This window comes from Pezoporus wallicus, unplaced genomic scaffold (genome assembly GCF_028554395.1).
Source record: "Pezoporus wallicus isolate ANWC-B61680 ecotype Strahan unplaced genomic scaffold, APGP_CSIRO_Pwel_v1 contig_6401, whole genome shotgun sequence".
Taxonomy (NCBI): Eukaryota; Metazoa; Chordata; class Aves; order Psittaciformes; family Psittacidae; genus Pezoporus; species Pezoporus wallicus.
The window spans coordinates 2,505,548-2,516,485 of record NW_026638608.1 but is presented as its reverse complement, the minus strand read 5'-3'; the positions used below and the strand labels follow the sequence as shown (position 1 = coordinate 2,516,485).

The 10,938-nt window shown below is 49.2% G+C and overlaps 1 protein-coding gene across 8 annotated transcripts in view; it reads right to left on the bottom strand.

Annotated features, from left to right (window-relative positions):
- Positions 1 to 4,340: 4,340 nt before the first annotated feature.
- CIT (citron rho-interacting serine/threonine kinase) overlaps positions 4,341 to 10,938 on the bottom strand; it is a 71,451-nt gene continuing 64,853 nt past the window's right edge. For 3 of the 8 annotated variants that reach the window (XM_057411490.1, XM_057411489.1, XM_057411496.1), the window contains exons 42-48: positions 8,775 to 8,883; positions 8,520 to 8,648; positions 7,852 to 7,932; positions 7,158 to 7,236; positions 6,861 to 7,043; positions 5,718 to 6,051; positions 4,341 to 5,213 (exon numbers count right to left, since the gene is read on the bottom strand). In XM_057411490.1, coding sequence (XP_057267473.1) covers positions 5,190 to 5,213; positions 5,718 to 6,051; positions 6,861 to 7,043; positions 7,158 to 7,236; positions 7,852 to 7,932; positions 8,520 to 8,648; positions 8,775 to 8,883 — 939 coding nt within the window. In that variant the 3' untranslated portion in view covers positions 4,341 to 5,189. The remainder of the gene's footprint in view (positions 5,214 to 5,717; positions 6,052 to 6,860; positions 7,044 to 7,157; positions 7,237 to 7,851; positions 7,933 to 8,519; positions 8,649 to 8,774; positions 8,884 to 10,938) is intronic. The other 5 variants (XM_057411491.1, XM_057411493.1, XM_057411497.1 and 2 more) reach the window with 2 other exon arrangements.

Sequence of the window (10,938 nt, the reverse complement as noted above, 5' to 3'; positions counted from 1 at the left end):
AGCAGGGACAGAGGCTGCAGCCGCCAGTGTTCTGCAGAACCAGCCATGGTGCAGGGCTGCTTTGCCCCCCTGCTGCAGTAGCTCCAGGAGCCGAGTAGATCTGGGTCTTAGTGCAATGGTTTTCTCTGAAAGCTGTCTCCATTCTGTGCTGTGGGTAGTGTTGGTATTCTGGACCACGGAATCGCTTCTGTTTTCAGCCTCTTTAGAAACAAATAAAACATTTCCAAGGAAAGTGGGTGACTTGCTTGGTTATTATCCCAGCTTCCGTGAGCTGTTGTTTCTTTAGGACCTGTGTTTGCAGTCCTGTGCCTTGGTGGATTGTGCAAGCTTCTCATTCCTAGATGCAGCTTAAAGCACTTTGTCAGTTTGCAGTTAATTAGTAAAGGAGAAGGGGGAGGTAAAGTTGACAGGAAGAGCAAAGCTTCAGCCATCAGAGTTGGCCTGCAGCCTCCTGGCAGTTTCTCTTTGTTCCATCCACTCTTCACACAGGCCTTTTATTGCCAGGTGTAGGTTGGATGCTGGCTGTGGGCTGTGGTGCTGCTGTAGTGTTTGTTTGCACCGGTGAGGCTGGGGCTGCCTGGTCAGGGCTGTCATTTGCCAGCAGCGCCTTGTGCAGGAGGCACTTGAGGTTCCTTTGCGCTTGAGCTGGTTGTGTCAGGGCAGTAGAGGAAGCTGCATCAGGGAGAGCAGGTTTGAGCAGCTCCAGTTAACGAATGTAATGGTGGGAGTGCCTCGTGCTGAAATGGGAACACCGAGAGGGGTGAATGCAGAGGTGGATGCTGTGTGAGCACAGTCGTTGCCTGCCTGGTGATGCTGTTGTTAAATACTGGCCTCTCCTTCCGCAGTGCCATCAGCAAAGGTGTGCTGGTGCCCCGTGTCTTGTAGCTCAGCATGAGGGGGGGGCTCCTGTGATAGGCCTTGCTGTTGGCATAGTAAAAGTGGTGCTGGGCTGTCACCGAGCTGACCATGAGAGTGGCAGCAAGTGAACCCTCGTGCCTGCTGCCACAGCCAAGGCTGGGTGTGCTTGGGCAGACATTGTGGGCCCAGAGCTCCACATGGGGCCAAGCACAGGTTAAATGCTGTGGAAGCAAGGGTGAGGGTGTGTGGGGTGGGATGAGGAGAGGCAGGTGTTGGAAGGAATCTGTCTCAGCTGTGTCCAAAGCAATGTAGATGGATGGTATATTGCACACGGGTGGTGGGGTGAGTGCTGGGTGCTTTTAGTGCCAGCAGGGAAATGGCACATCAGGTTTCTTACTGGAATGACCTAGAATTAGTCTTTTCACTAGGAGAAAAGAGGAGCTCAGAGGCACCCTAACGAGGCTGGTTGGTTTCTTTGGCTGTGGTGGTTTGGTTTAGTTGCAAACCAGGTATTCCATGTGTCAAAGACTGAAGAAGCTGGAACTTTGAGAAATGAAGGGGCAGTACGCGAGATGGAGCGGTATTTATGGACTCGGCCTCATTAATTCTTGCTGAGCTTTGTGGGTTTGTTCCCAGTCCCATATATGCAGGGCTCACTGCCCTGGCATGGTGGAACATGGACACAACCGATTACTTTATAGCCAGCATTTGCCGTTTATTCACTGTGCAGCCTGGAGCCGGGCTCAGTGCTGAGCGCTTGGACCACGCTCTGGCACCCCAAAGGCTGCGCCCAGGAACCAGGGTGAGGGCCTGGGCCCCGCGCAGCGTTTGAGGCCTCGTGATCCACTACCAATCCCTGCTTGTTGGGATGAGGGAGAGCAGCTGCCCACAGGCTGATCCCTGAGGCCTCAACTGACCTTTCCAGGAGCCACCCCCTCCTCCAGGTATGGCAGAGCCCCCTTGGCCCATGGCTGGGGGGGGAATCTGGTTTTCACTGTGGGGTTGGTTTGGGAGGGATGGGTGGGGAGGGAATGTCTTGTCTTATTTATTTGCTGGGTTGTTTTCTGCATCAGATCAATCACATTGTGTGTCCTCGCTGAACAGGGATGAATCGAATCCCTCCGAAGGCAAAAGCTGGATCAGGAGCTGGATGCTTCCATTCCCCGCCCTCAGCCCGCAGTGTGTGGTGTTGAGGTTATTCCTGGCTGTTGCTAGGAGAGCACAGTTTTAAGGTAGATGCAGAGACTTTAATTGCTTTGGGAGCAATTAAAGCAATTTGGGAGCTCCCTGCCCGCCCCGGCCCCCTGAGGTGCAGTGGTCAGGCTGACAGGGATTTGTGCAGGGTTCTTGGTAATCAAAAGGCTCAATAAATGATTTGGTTTTACTCCACCAGTTTCTGGATTATTTTAGTTGTGTTACAATTCGGATCATGCATCATAGGACTGCAACAATGAGCTTTAAATAAGTATTCTTTGTGCACAGTAAAATAAAGGAACATTGAACAAGTCAGCATTTCATCGTATACATCAGATAGTAGGCACAATAGATAACTCAAGCAGCTTGGGTTTTATGTAGAGCATTGTTATGAAGGATGTCATGTAGACCAGAATGTAAGAGGTGGTGTTAGTAACCCGCCCCCAGGCCCTCCAACAGCCCTTCCCTGGGGCAAGGGGTGGTTGTGTGCACAGAGCCAAAGCCACGAATGGTAGGAGGACAAATGAAGTTACTGGAGGCAGCAGTGTGAATATTAAAAACCTCTTCCTGTGAAAGAATACTTCAGACCCTGTAAAAACTGGTTCAGTTAAAAATAGATGTATTTACATTGAAGTCTGATCTAGCGAGTTTTCCCAGCAGGTGTAAGTTCAGATGTACAGTAACTGCAGGTTGTACTCAATCTGACTTGATTTGTGAATGGTTTTGAAGTTGCAGCTCTTAGGCCTTAAAGCACCAGCGAATCACAGCGGTGGGATGAGGAGCTGTCTCCGTCCGCTTTGCTACCAGTACACTGCTGGGATAAATCCCAAACCTGTCTTTAGATCACACTATGGTTCAGTAAGATGGTTTGTTCCAGCTCAAGGTGCGTGGGTCATTGAGGAGGGCGGGATTGTTGTCCCAGATACTCACACGGTTCTTAACTCTACCCCTATCAGGAGTTCAGTGGGCGAGGGCAGGGTTTAGCTGTAGGTGTCCGCAGCCGACTGCTGCTCTAGTGAACTACGTGGTCAAATGCACCTTGTTCTGAGTTCCTATGAACATGCTTTGTGTTTGTGAAGCCACTTAACGCTACTTGGTCAGGGAATTACAACTACTCAATGCTAACTACCATCGGGTGAGCTCTTTGGTAAGCGCTGACGCCTATAGATTACACAGCCTCTGGCGCTGGGGCAGCGGGACGAGGGCAGTGTCACTGCGGAGAAGGAAGCGGTCATTTCACCATGCCAGTCGAGATAGTTATTTGTTTTATTTGGTTATCGTTCAACAACAAAGTTCAACACGTTCCAGGTGGAGCTTTGAACTGTCCCTCTGGTTCCCTCCCTTGTCCATAATAAAAAGGTAATGCAGAAAAATCCTGTACTTTTAGAGACCTAAAACCTCATTTATGCTAACAAGCTTCAATTGCAAGTTAATGTTACAATAGTTCTTCATGGGAGCGAGGAGGACTAAGCTGAGGCCCCTCCAGTCTGAAGATGGCTGTCCACAACCACCGGTAAAACAAAAAGCTAGTGTTGAAAAACACACAGTTTACAATAAAAAAGTAGAAACCAATTCAATTCCCTTTTGTTACGAATATAAAGATTCTTGTAAATATGTACAGTCCTTTGAGCTATTTCTATAGCAGGAAGCATGTCACGAACAAGACACAAGAGATACACTGCCGGGACTCAACAAGCCCATTTCTGAGGTCTCGAAGATCTTCCATGAGATGCAAAGATTTTAAAGACTGATCTCTGACCCTTCAAAAGATTCAGACCAGGAGACAAAAACTTTCAGCAAGGCTCCTGCCAAATCATCTGACCTAAAATAACCCAACAGACAAGAGAACGGGATACGATATTCAGGAAACTCGCCAAAGGACACGGACAAGGCATTGGACTTCTCTCATGGGTTTCTAGAACGGGTTAGCACAGGCTCGCGAGGGACTAGCAGAAGTATCAGTGGGGCACCAAGGGAAGATTGGATGCAGTTTTGCTCTTTCCAGTTGTCAAGAACGTGGTTGTTCACTTCGAACGTCGCTAGTGCAGACTGAATGGTCAAAACCTGCTTTGAAAATCATCTGCGCTCTGCTTCATGTTCACAGCAAAAGAGAATAGGAAGCAACACGTGGCTCGAGGTCCGACAGGCAGAAGCAAAGGCGCCAAAGCTGCTCACTGTGAGTATCCTCTTGTGCCACGACACGTGGGTCTTTCTTATTGTACGACAAGTTACAGGTCACGGGAGGACGCTCCTCTCCGCAGGGACCCTGTGACTGCCAGGTCTGCAGCAGCCTTTCTGCAGGGAGCCCGTGCAGTGCTGAGGGGAACAGCAGGGTGCCTGTAACTCTTGTCATAGAATAAGGCTTGGTGTAACGCTCCGGTGCCAAATTTCCAGAGTAATTGGCTGTTATTTTGCAGCGTAATCTAAAGGTTTCAGTTAACTTACAAGTGAGGTACAATACACTACTCAGCAAAGCAACCTAAAAGGAGAGAGCAGCCAGTGATGGTGCAGCAGCATGCAGTGAACTGTCATGCAGAAGACCTGGATAAAGTCTTACAACCCAGTAGCAGATAGGTAATGCACTTTGTCTGAGGGCCGGGCGCGGGGGTTCTCCCCTCCCCATCAGAGCTGCTCTAGAGCGATTGTAGTGAGAACAAAATAACTTTCAGAAGTGGCAGGTGAACAGACTGATTGGAAGTAATTTGTTCTGTAGGGGATATCCAATGACACTTCCTACTGAAGGACTCACTCGCCTCGGCCTGTTTCCAGGCCATCAGGAATTCCCAGCATGTCTCAGAACTATGATCAATTATCTGTAAGGGGCACTGACCACATTAAAGACCTGGGGTGGGACTCGAGTCCCGCTGAATTTCCTTGATGAACTACCAGGGACTAAGGTGAATACAAAAAGTTCATGAACTGCTTGAAAGAGTAACAGTAGTACAAAGTGCAAAAACAGGAGTGCAGGAAAGTGCAGAGAAATTAACTGAGCTGCGGACGTCTCCCGATGCGGCGCGAGCTTTGGCCCAGGGATGCTGTTTTGGTGCCTGGGCAGCAGACACATGGAGTGCATATACTCAGTGTATTTCCTTTTTTTTTCCTGCAGGTCAAGATGAGGAACTCTGTCTGGTTGAGACTTACACTGAAGACTGGTCCCAGACCTGGCAGGGAAATAAAGTGACAGTGGATGAGTCGCACGTACTCTTGTCGCACAGGCACCGGTGTCAGCAGCAGCGCATCACCTCATTACTGCTGCCACTGCAGCGCGAGGGCTCTGCACCTGGCTCCATCTAGGTGCCATAGCTCAGTTCATTGGCAAAGCCAAGTACTGTCAGCATCACCCTGGACACAGCAGGCTCCCACCTCCCCTGCTCCAGACATTGTTCCCCTTCAAAGCCTCTATATCATGATTTCTGTTGGTAGATGACCCTTTGCTTTCAGATCTGGAGGACTTCAGCCTGGTCCAGAGTGAAGCTGCTTTTGCAGTTACAGGACTGGCAGGAGGGCAGGTGTTCACAGGAGCAGTGCATTACACTGTATGTGCTGTTTTAATGGTAGTTGAGGGGCAGGGGATGAGATCTGGATTTGCTCTTGTCCTTCACCAGCCCTCCCGCAGCGCATGCCTTTTCCTGGCAACAGGAAAGCTCTCCGGGCTCCTGACTCACCTTATTGACTTGAGCAAGAGGAGTTCTGGCACCACTCACAGGCACCCGTCCTCGGCTGCTCTCGTCGAACAGTCTCCCTGGGGACCTCTCTCTGCGGGTGCTCAGGAGCCGGCCTGGGGACTTCTCCCTCTCCAGTGGTCGCCCAGGTGACTTGTCCCTCCGCAGCTCCGTCCTTCCCTCGCGGTACCGATGGGGTGTGCTTGGCTCTCGAGGGTGGCTCAGACCTTCCGGTGGTCCTGGGCTTGACGCGACCCGCTTGGTTATGTGCTCGTTGTACGTGGGAGGGCCCCTCTTGTTCGGGCTGCTGTCATTCAAAAATAATTGACGCGACCCGCTGAGCAACAAAAACCTCACGTTACATTTTCTTTTAGCAGAGCTGTAGCTTTCCCCCCAAACACCCAGCAGTGTTCAGGTGAAACCATCAGACCTCCCTCAGCCAAGGTGAAAAGCGCACGGACTTTGGTAGCTGAGGCTCTGTCCCACCGGCCGCACGGGGCAGGGGCCTCAGGGACTTGCTGGTGTGAGTCACGTCTGTGTGAATGGCCAGAGAGCTCCGTGCTCTCATACACTTCAGCAGCATCGTCTTCCACATGCACTAAAATTTCACTTGTTTTTTCCCCATACAAAATTATCAGTGGCTCCAGGATGTTCAGGCCGGGTTAGGATGAGCTACAGGCCGCAGTTTCGCAGTTTCCAGTGCGCAGTGGCACCATCAACCCCGGAAGTATTATAATGCTGACCAGAACAAGATCACATCACCACTTCCCAGCGCTGTCTCCCTAAGTAGTTTAAGAAGCTGTAGCTTTAGAGACTTACAGTCAATCGATGTTTTGCATCATATTGATAGCATCTAAGCTCACCAAGCTCTGAGGTCACAGCTCTATCCCAACATAAATCAGCTGAAGATCACGGAGTGTTTGTGGAGGTTACCCACATGCTCCTACAGAGCTGATGTTTCTTTGCCTTCTGTATTTAAAAACATCAGTGACTCCCTCCTTGTTCTATGCCAGCATTACAGTGACTGCCCAGTACCAACCCCTCTCTCTAGGAATGGAACCCGGGCATTCCACAGCATCCAGGGGAAACAGCCACCTGGAGCTGAGGCTGCTCGTGAGGCGCACAGGGACACACTGACTACCGTACCTGCGTGTAGCAGAAGATCCTCTGTGATGCTGCTCGTTGTTGGTCTCCTTCACTAGATTGCCCTTACAGCAAATCACCCTTAATTTGTCTTGGTAGGAGGAAGCCAAGTAGATGGCTCCAGATGAAATTGCAGGCCCGAGATACCGCGGATTTGGGATCTCCAAGTGGGCTCGTGCAGGAGTTCTGGGTGAAAGGGCGGGAAAAGGCATTAACAATGACAGCACGGTGCCTTTCCCTGGCACGTTGTGTCTTCTTGCAGCACATACTGGTCAAAGTAATGAAGAGAGAACAACTTACCCTAGAGAAGCTCGTGCCTGGATCTCAATCACTTCAAGGGAATTGAAGTGGGTCACAAAGAGATAGGGCTCCCTGTAGGCTGGAGGAGCATCACAAAGGCAGGGAAAACACAAAATCAATTTCTCTATTAAATAAAACCTTCTCAAAAGCATCAGTGAGCACAGCAGCGCTCCCAGCCCTGGGGAAACCCAGGGAGTAAATTTGCTGTAATAAGACCCAATGTGATGACTAAGCAGGGAGATGAAAGCTTAGAGAATTGTTGCTTTAAAACTATCCATATCTCAAGAATTCTACCAACCAAAGACTCATGAACAGGCATTAAAAGCAGACTATTCACTGAATACCATCCCACTCAGTAGTGCAAAAGGGCTGAGGGAACCAGGCTGACATTCCAAAATCCTGACTGTTTCAGAAACTTCCAAGCACTGTTACAAACCCCATTAGCTGGTTCAGTCACTGTAAGACGGGAACATTAAGGAAACATAACTTCACCTTAGTTTTCCTCAACCTGTTTCTGCTTCAGTAGGTCTGTCAATTTGTATTTATAATGATCTCAAATTGTGGGAAAATCTCCAGTTTCTGGCAGGATTAGGAGAGGGAAGAGGAAGTGCTGAGTGAGGAATACCTGTCCCACAAAGATGCTTCCCAGGTTCAATGATTTCCATAAGCCAAGAGGATTTCCCTCAACACCTACCAAAAGCTAAGGGCAAGCGATTCCATTTCAGGTCGTCTGTCCTACTGCGTCTTCCATAGGAATCCACAAAGACACCAAATTCTGCCAAGAAAAGCAATGCCACGTTGTGAGCACACCTGAGCTGTGTTCCCTGATTGCTGAAAGGGACAAAGGCAACAAACCCGGGCTTGCCACTACCCTAGAGAGCCAACAAAAGCAGCTGTACAAAAAAGTAACAAACAGCCTCTTTATTTCCTCACCAGAAGGTTAAAAGGTCTTGTCTCTGTATGGAAAGCAGAGGAGAAAGGCAAAGGCTGAGAACCCCTTAACATTTCATGAGGATAATCAAACACCTGGTAGCGCCTAACACTGAGTTTAATCCCTTCCATTCAGGCACAGAAGCCAGCACATGGCAACTGATCCACAGGCACAGAGAACCTTTAAGACAGATGCAAGGTGACTGACAGCACCTCAGCAGGTCTATTTCAGCATCAATGCCTGGTGTGTGTCTTTCTTACTGCTTAAGCCCCAACTCCTCCAGGGCTTTTGGAGTCACAGCAAATAATCATTACCAGGCACTAGGAAGTCAACTCTGGCTTGCTTTCACAACAGTACCCCAGAACCTCCGGGCTGTTCATGTACCAGAAAGCAGATGCAGCGCAACAACTACACAACCAGACAACACATACCGTGGAAACACAGCAGATATTCCTCCCTCTGCCCCGTTGGGTTCACTTGGATGATACTGACTGGAAAACTGTTGGTAGAGGCAGCAAACACAGCAGAAGCCAAAGTGTGGTCATTTTTATCCAGAAACTCTGCAAAGAAAATGGAGAAAAACACCCTGATTGGCACCAATATTTTTTTCTTAAACTGGTTTAGAAGAGCCCCACCGAAAGAATCTGTGGAGCCAGCTGGTGCCTTCCTCAGAGCACAGCTCCTACCCTCCAGAGTGTACTGCTTCATCTCGATTTCATAGAATTTGTTGGTTCCAATGATGATGCTGTAAGTGGTCAAATGGATGCAGCTGCAAGGCTCAGAGGTTTCGATCTCCTGGAAAAGCAGAAAGTATGGACAGGGATCAGCTCCCAGTAACAGTTTTGTAATTTTGCCTTTTCTGGAAGATTAGATATTGCCACATTTGTCTTTATGAAAGGGAGAGATGACAACCTCAGAGTCACCAACAAACAGTCTCAAAAGCACCTGGAAAGGTACCCTCGCTAGAAGAGGTTTGTTATGTTGGAAGTGAAACTTGCTTGAATACAGACTTGCCTATCAATGAGCTCAGTCCCAGATGCTAACCCTACCAGGAAGCTCTTCCTTTTGGAAGAATACCCTACTCAATTTTCTGGAGCAGTGGGGAACGGCTCCCTCCTTACAGCAGGTCACAGCCATGCCGATGACTGCATGGCTGAACAGTGTCTGGAGGTGACACAAGGCCAGGACTGAGCAGTTAGGGTTGAATGACAGACTTGACTTGTCACTAGGAAGTCCATCACCCAAAACTGCCCCAGCTCCAGAGTAGCTCTGCTGGAATGACTGCTTCCAGGCCTGGAAGTCAACAGGAATCAGGACAGCTGCTGGAAAGGCAGGCAGAAGATCCTCAGACAACTGCAGCAGGACTGACACCAGTCAAGTCCTAAAGTCTTTATAACCCCAGGAGCAAAACCCTTGTCAGTATGCACATCCTGTCCTCCCAGCAGAAAGAATCAGCTCCCTAAAGCATCCCTGCTTTTAACACTGCAGAAACAAGCTTGATGGCCCCTTAAGCAAAAGGAAGACAAACATACATACACAATCTTCCTTCCTTCTTTGTGCAGTGTAACACACAGAGATGCTGTCCACCAACATCTGCAGTGTGACTGAAGAGCTTTGAGAGCTCTGCAAGTTAGCCTGACGCAACACACAGATCCCCTGATCTTCTGAGGACAAGATTCCTTGCATAATTCCTAGTTTATCTGGCAGTTTAGTTGGCAGAACGGAAGAGCATATTCTGGGCTTGCTGCCATCTTGTCAGGATCTAAATTCAGTTGTCTGGTTTAGTAAGGATAAGGACAACCTTCCTTCTAAAACAGGCCATTGCATGTTTTGCATGTAAGCCCTTGTCAAGGCACTCAGCACTGTGGGGTGAGTGGCAGCACAAGCAGAGGACAGTCCTTCCTGCTGGCTGCTGCTCCACTGTGAGCAAGAGTTGATATCAGCAACAGTGCTTGCAGCTACCCAGGTTTGCTGGTATCCACACTGTTTGTGCCAAGATCTCCATCAAATAATGTCTTTACTTCCAAGGAGGCCAGCATCTGAGTTACCGCCCAGGCTCTGCTTCATCACAGCAGTGCCAGTGTAGCACTCAGTGGGGATAAATCCTCAGTCAAGCTGTAAATTGAACCAGTGCCTTCAAAGTAACCTGCAGAAGCTCACAGGGAGCTGTAGTTTGACCTGAACATTGCTGAATTTGTGAACTGGAGAGGACATGAGTTTCTGGGTACCAGCCCGTTTTAAGATGGGCAGTGTTTAAACTCTGTTCTGAGGAGAGATCCCTGTTATTTGGGGTGTTTTTCTGGATGTGTTTGAGCACATAAAATTTACTCGTGAGAATTGATTGGACTTGCCTTTAAGAGGAATAGTGGCTCCGGTGCTCAGGGCATTACCTGCCTGCAGCTGGCTGCCTGAAAAGAGTTGCAGTAGTTCTGCTTTCCACAGAATGAAGCGAGACATGTTCCCAGCCCAGGGCAGTGCCGGTGCTGGAGGCAGACAGGGTTCTGTACAGGAGACCTGTGTATACAGCCACGTGAGATCTGTATCTCACTGCCTCTGCTGGCCAGAAGGTACCCATGTGTCAGGGTAAGTATGGGAAAGAGCTGCCTACCCTGTGATGGGACAGTACCAAATAAATACCCTTTGATTTTCACTAGTACAGTAAGCAAATTCAGATAGCCACTGCTGCCTTAGCTGGAAAGAAGGGAGAAGTCAGTTGTTATGGACTTCTCCAAAGACAACAGAGGTGAGGGAACACAGCTGGGCAATGAAGAAGAAAGCCTTTCTTTGGGTAACTAAGCGAGGGTATGACTACAGCCAAGTCAGTATTTCAACAAATCACAGCCCTGTTCT